Source organism: Dama dama, chromosome 1, assembly GCF_033118175.1.
Source record: "Dama dama isolate Ldn47 chromosome 1, ASM3311817v1, whole genome shotgun sequence".
Lineage (NCBI taxonomy): Eukaryota > Metazoa > Chordata > Mammalia > Artiodactyla > Cervidae > Dama > Dama dama.
Window position 1 is genome coordinate 38,080,271 of NC_083681.1, and position 6,757 is coordinate 38,087,027.

Sequence of the window (6,757 nt, forward strand, 5' to 3'; positions counted from 1 at the left end):
CCTTCATTTCTTGATTCCCAGAAGCCCCATCCCTCTGTGTATCGTTCTAGCCGCCTGAATCAGACACCCTATCTTGGGGACAGAATCGTCCACTCTGCTGTACATTAACCCTCCAAGCATCACTTGGGATACTGTCAGACTGCAGGGCAGCCAGGATTCCTTGTAATGTTGGACGCTGCCCTACAAGATCGTCGCACAGTTGGGGATGGAGTAGGACGTGTTCAAAACTCAAGGAACTGAACGGGTGAAATTTACCGTGACGTCAGTTTGTCCTCAAATTCCTGGTAACTTTTAAGTGTATTCTTTTTTGGGTCCCTACCAGCCCTCCCACCCCTGCCATCAGTGATCTCAATGCAAATACACTTGGGGTGGGCTTGCTGGATGCTCCAGGCTCTGGACGCAAGTGGTGACACCATCATTCTGGGGCTTCAGGATCCTTCCCGTCATTGGTTGCCTGGAGCTCTTGGACCACCCCAGACGCAGAGCTGCGGAAATAAGAGCAGCTGCTGGTGCTGGAGGCATCAGAGGCAGGCGTTACCAGATCGTGTCATTTCTGCAGTGCCATCGCCTACCGCCAAGGCTACAGTAACTGCTCCCTCCTCTGCTTCAAGCCGCCCAGCTCCTGTTGCCAGGTAAGTCTGGAGACTCCAGCTTAGCTGGATTCTATTCTCTCCCCTTCTCTTCCCTTTCTTCATTACTTTTTCTTACCTGATCCTCTTTCCGGTATCAAGAGTGCCGGTCCACGTTCTCATCACGCTCTGTGTCACTCCGCGGTTCTTCCCAAGGATTCCTCCACACAGGTAACACTGAACGGTCTCAGTTCCTGGACTTTGTACTCCACTCTCCCCTTGCCACAGCGGGCTCCAGGCTCGTTTCTCCCGCTGCACACGTGCTTAGGTCAATTTCTAGATTTTGGAGCTTTCCAGGTGCCACCCACAGAACAGGATGCAGGAATAACTTTGTGCAGACCGAGTGCTCTGGAATCACATCTCATGCCTAGTGGTCCGTGGGAAATGGGTTCAGAACTTGCGCGATGGGTTCAGAACTTGGTCCAGCCAAAGCGGGTGGCAAACAGGTACAACGACTAAGGGGCAGGTAACTGTTAAAGGCAAGCCCCAGTTGCAGGTTCTGGGAGCTTTTTTCCTAGTTTAAGTTCTGGGTCCCAATTTTATATTCTCCCAGCTTGCTTCTTACAGGGTCCTCTTAGCCCTAGTGTGGAGTGGCTGACCGGTAGAATTTGGTTTTTTAATTCTCAGGGATTCCAACTTCTGTGATAAGTCCTTTCTAACCCCCTTCCCCAATGAGATATGAGGAAAAGCCCAGCACCAGCAGGACAGCTCTGGGTGGCCCAAAGGGGAAAGCTGTGGTGACCGGTACTCCCAGTCTTTCCTCCAGGAGCCCTGGCCAACAGGAAACGATGGTGAAGGGGAGTGAGATGTCCAGCCTGAAACCAGGATGCAAGGGTGTTAGAAGCGGAGGTAGGGGTAGAGCCCAGGTCTCTGGGTTCACAAAACGAACTGCTGCAGGTGGTGATGTCACTTTCCCCCTTGCAGAGAGGCGTCATGGGGTTCTGGAAGTTTCTGCCCTTCCTGGTCCTCGGCTTCCTGGTCATGTACCAGGCAGGCATGCTCCAGGCAGCACCGTTCAGGTAAGACAGTCCCGCCAGGTGCCCTCTCGCCTCCCATAAATCCTGTGTTCTCAGTTGTGCTGTGCTGAATCTTTAACAACTGGCTCGTGGTGCGGGGGATGCATGGTGGTAATGTATGAATGTACACTCTATAGAAAGCTCATCATAAATGTTTTATAACACAAGGATGTGTAGCACATAGTTTACAAATAGGCATAAGACAGTACTCATTCTTATAAGTTTCATATAACTCATTGAACTTCATAACATACTTTTGTTGCTTTTACCAAATATTTGTATCTTGAGCAAAGAGAGTTGCTAATTTAACCATAATTTGAAAAATAGATTTCATCCTAATCTGTTAACTGCTTGGCCAATACATTTGTCATTAATCTGATGTGTGATCTAGTCGTCTAATTTCTCATCCTGATTCAAATTATATTTATTAAACTGAAACCATTTTCAGATTCAAACTATCATTATCATTTAATTTTTAACAATAGCTGCATTTAACACTGAGCTCATAAAGTTCCGGAAAATCTAACTATCAGTTTCCAGCAAACCATTTCTTGGAGGTCACACCAGAGCCTAACTCCTGGAGAAGCTACATTTTTGGATAGAAAATGGGCTCATTTCCTCCACTGACATTTGGAGCAGCCACATCCTCAGGGGAAGCTGCAGAAACCAGGAAACCTGGCTGCTTATCCTGAGGGTGGGGGTAGGTAGGGACTCAGAGCCAGTATTGGACTTGCTTCTTTCCCCTAGGTCAGCCTTGGAGAATGACTTTGATCCTGCTATACTCACAGAGAAGGAAATGTGCCTCCTATTGGCTGCAATGATGAACGATTATGTGCAGATCAAGACCAGTGAACTGAAGCGGGAGACAGAGAACTTCCGGTAAGGTTCTGCCCTCCGCTCAGCTCTTACCCTCTCCCCTGGCTTACCAGGAAGGGGTGTCCTGACAGGTAGGAGAGAACATAGCCAGGTAGGCAGCCAGCAAGCTGTCACTGTTCATGCCTGGGGTCCAGCTCTTCTACAGGCTCCACTGAAGACAAAGATCATGTGAAGGGACTATGGTTGCCCACATGTAAAAAGATGCCTTTCTGAAAGCAGTGGGGGAAGCTGTGGAATCGTTCACTCTGGAAATTGTCTGGCAGTCCAGTGCTTCCCTAGTGCCTCATTGGTAAAGAGTCTGCCTGCAATGCAGGAGGTCCAGGTTCAATCCCTGGTTGGGGAAGATCCTCTGGAGAAGGAAATGGAAACCCATTCCAGTATTCTTGCCTGGAGAATCCCATGGACAGAGGAGCCTGGTGGGCTACAGTCCATGGGGTTGCAAGAGTTAGACATGACTTAGTCAGTAAACCTACCTACCTACCTACCTACTGAGGAAACCTCCCAGTATTGGAGGAGTTTACCCTCATAAAGAAAACCCAGGGAATAAATCCCATGTATCTCAGGGGATTTAGAAATGTGGCCCCTCCTCGTTAACCTGGGCATGATATTCTTTCACACCTGCAAGGCATTGGCATTGCATATTTGCAAGGTGAAGCCAGAGCCCTTACAAAGGATGGTGTCAGGTAGTGCAGTGTCTGAGGTAGGTCTGGGGCCTTTAGATGTGTAGAATCTGTGGCCATGTGCATGTTCTCACTGGATCAGACACCCTTCCCCGTCCCCACCTCCCTGTGCACCCTGAGCTTTGAGTTCACACCAGCAGAGCCATGTATTGCACTTGCATCCACCCTGAGAACCTCTCTGCAGAGCAGGAAGGACTGAACAGCATGTGGAATGCCAGAAAAGGTCACCCCTTCCCCACCGCAGCCCTGCCCCACTCTGCCCTGGCTCAGTGAACCTCTGAGTTCTCCTAGTGGAGGGTGTGTGAGCTGTGCCCCCTGCCTGCCCCTTCCACCTCTGCTCCAAGTGCCCCCTCCCTGGTCTAACCTTCTGCATGACTGCCTTCTGGGGCAGCCCTGGTGCATGGTATTGTCTGGCTTGTCTTTTCCCTGCAGCCTGGACGGCTCCAGAGCTAAGCAGTGCAGTAATCTGAGTATCTATGTGCTGGGCATATACACATAGGACCTCAACAAGGTTTACATATTCTACTTAACTAAAACTGTGGTCAGAATGCCTGGAAAGAAGTCAGTCATGGTCAGAGTTTTAGAGAAAAATCACAACACCTCACATTGCAAGTAAAAGTGTTAGTTGATCAGCCATGTCCGACTCTTTGTGATCCCATGGACTATAGCCCACCAGGCTCCTCTGTTTGTGGAATTCTCCAGGCAAAGATACTGGAATGAGTAGCCATTCCCTCCTCCAGGGGATCTTCACAACCCAGGGATCAAACCCAGTCTCCCGAATTGCAGGTAGACTCTTTACCATATGAGCCACCAGGGATTAGATAAAGACCATGACCCTCTCACACTGGCATGCCCCAAAGCGCCTACTCCACCCCTTCCTCTCCTTTCCAATTTCTTTCTTCCTATAACTTGATGCATGTGATCTTCTCTGGTTGCTCTTTGGGCTGGTATCAGCGGCTTTCTTTAGAGCAGTGGATGTCTGGAACATCAGATGGGAGGAGGGAGGGCAGGTCTGAAGAGAATCAGGAAGAGATCAGGAGAGAGCAGGTAGCCCCAGGAGTACCTGTGAATTTCATAATACAGCTTCTCAGTCCTGCTTCTCAACATGCCTGTCACTGGGGGAATAAACATATATTTCTAAAAACATCAAAAAAAATAAATAAATAAAAACATCGGAGTTGTGGATTTCTCTCTAGCTACATCCCATACTAGACGGATTCAGGGACCCGTCTGGCAAGTAGCCTTAGCCCTGGGTAGCTGGAGTTAGGGCTTGGTGGGTGATCCCTGTGAGCAACCTCAGGCAGCAAAAACAGGAGCACTGAGGAGCCACGGAGCACCTCTGGGACTTGATGCTACAAATTCACTTCCTCTTCCAGGGGGACAGGGGAGTTTTTCTTTTCCTAAGAACACTCAGTCCCTGTGAATGGAATGCATCCTTCGGACGGTCTTTAAGAATGAGGTTGGGTGTGGTACTGTAATCTCTCTAGTCACCTAAGCTTAGTTAAGTTTTCATTTGCATGTATGTTCAGTCATGTCTGACTCTTTGCAAGCCCATGGACTGTAGCCCACCAGGTTCCTCTGTCCATGAGATTTTCCAGGCAAGAATGCTGGGGTGGGTTACCATTTCCTCCTCCAGGGAATTTTTCTGACCCAGGAGTTGAATCCACATCTCCTGCGTCTTCTGCATTAGATTTTTTTTTTTTTTGCCAAGGAGCCACATGGGAATCCCAAGTTTTTTACTTGCACAGAAGAGACTGGCTGCTATAGTTCTATGTTCCATGGCTTGTTGTCCAGAGTGGGTTTGGTTTTTCTGACACTCCTGGAAGTGGAGAATGATTGTGGCATTTTCTCTAATGCTCTATGATTTTCTGCTGTGATTTTGTGCTTAGGAGAAATATTTAAGGTTCATTGGTGCCTCTCAGAGCAGTAATTGTACTGTGGGGTAGCCCTTGCCCTCAACCTCTCACTGACAGACTTTCTCTTTTTCTCCATTCTGCAAATCAGCATCACTGCCCAGAAAAGATCCTGTAACAGGGCCACCTGTATGACCCATAAAATGGCAGGCTCACTGAGCAGATCTGGGACTGAGATTAAGAGGAACTTCATGTCCACCAACGTGGGCTCCAAAGCCTTTGGCCAGCGCTGCAGGGACCTTCAGGACTGAGCAGTGAAATGACTCCAGGAAGAAAGGTAAGCATGCTAATACCTCAGATAGCAGGGCAAACGGCTGGGTATTACAGGAGTACAGCCCACACTCTTAACACTTCCTGGGCCTATATCATAAAAAAGTCCATAGCAGAGTTGCTGGCCCCAGTGTCCAGATACAGAACAGAGAGTCTGAATATCTGAAACCCTCTAAATTGGGTTCATTTCTATTTTCCAGTGTCTTATCTTGACACTGAGAGGAAATATAGATCCTATTCATTTAAAATACTGTTCTTTGCAGTTATAATTGTAATTATTCTAGTTTTTTATTTTGAAAGGCAGAGAGCTTTCCCTTTGGAGTAAGCCCTACGATGTCACGTACATCTGAATTCAGCATATAGACTTGGGTTCAAATACTTTGTTTGTCCTTACTAACTATATAACCATGGAGCAGACCCAGTTACCACATAAGCCTCGGTTTCCCCATATAACTTGAAGGCAATAATAGTACCCACCTTTCATCATTAATATAAAAAGTAATTGAGATAGTACATGACAAGAGCCTCATTATTAATAAGTACTAATATTCTAGCTCTTCTTTTTTTTTTCCTCCTAGGTCACCAAGAAGCTGAACTCCATTTCCTTTCATTTGCATGAAAGCAACTTATTGAAAAAAAAAATTGAATGGAAGACACACATATATGCATGCCTCTTGATATTGAAAACATTTCTTTTTGCTTGAAATAAAGGCAAATGCAGAATAAAATCATTGCAATTACCCAATGTGCATCTTTTATATTTGATTCTGTATTCAGTAAATATGACACACATCTTATTGACTTAGCTGGTAGCAAATCTGGACCCTGTCAACCAAACTGTCAGCTATTCTGCGAAACCTCAGGAGCACATGAGGTCACTGACTTGTGGGTGTCTGGAGGGTGCATAGCAATACCGAGCCTCAGTGGAACTCCTTGCTTAAAGAAATGTTTTTTATCTTGATGAAGTGCATTCTGTACTTCATCAAGATAAAAACATATTTTCAATACAGTTAAAAGGACAGTTGCTACTATTTATGCTGTTTTTTCCATGAGACACTCAGGGAACTGTGAACACTTTGTTGACCAGGCTGGCTCAAATGAGGCAGTGATACCATGCTTGGGCTAGGTCGTCAGCATCATGTACCCTCAGTGTCAAGTGAAAAGCCCTTATTGGAATTAGAACCCTCGGCATCTCAAAGAGACTCACATTTATTTTCAGGGAGTGCTCTGGTCCCCAGCCACAGAGGTTATCTGTTCTCTTCTCCTTGACTCCAATTTCTCCTTACCCATCCCCCATTCCTGCTTTACCTCCCAATAGCCACTCTTCACACCCCCCACAGCCTGCAAAGCCCTTTAGAAGCAACCGCTCACAG

The 6,757-nt window shown here is 47.0% G+C and overlaps 1 protein-coding gene across 1 annotated transcript; it reads left to right on the top strand.

The window, feature by feature from the left end:
• The first annotated feature begins 1,562 nt into the window (after window positions 1-1,562).
• On the top strand, window positions 1,563-5,365 carry LOC133047963 (calcitonin receptor-stimulating peptide 2). Its single transcript, XM_061131493.1, has 3 exons — window positions 1,563-1,648; window positions 2,393-2,524; window positions 5,206-5,365. Exons 1-3 carry the CDS (start codon window positions 1,563-1,565, stop codon window positions 5,363-5,365), a joined length of 378 nt encoding a protein of 125 aa, XP_060987476.1.
• The last annotated feature ends 1,392 nt before the right edge of the window (window positions 5,366-6,757 follow it).

What these genes read in the sequence shown, in the direction of transcription:
- LOC133047963 (XM_061131493.1), top strand. Translation starts at nt 1,563, where the DNA reads ATGGGGTTCTGGAAGTTTCTGCCCTTCCTGGTCCTCGGCTTCCTGGTC. An exon ending in CTCCAGGCAGCACCGTTCAG is followed by an intron (nt 1,649 to 2,392) that starts GTAAGACAGTCC and finishes TCTTTCCCCTAG; the next exon opens with GTCAGCCTTGGAGAATGACT. An exon ending in CGGGAGACAGAGAACTTCCG is followed by an intron (nt 2,525 to 5,205) that starts GTAAGGTTCTGC and finishes TCTGCAAATCAG; the next exon opens with CATCACTGCCCAGAAAAGAT.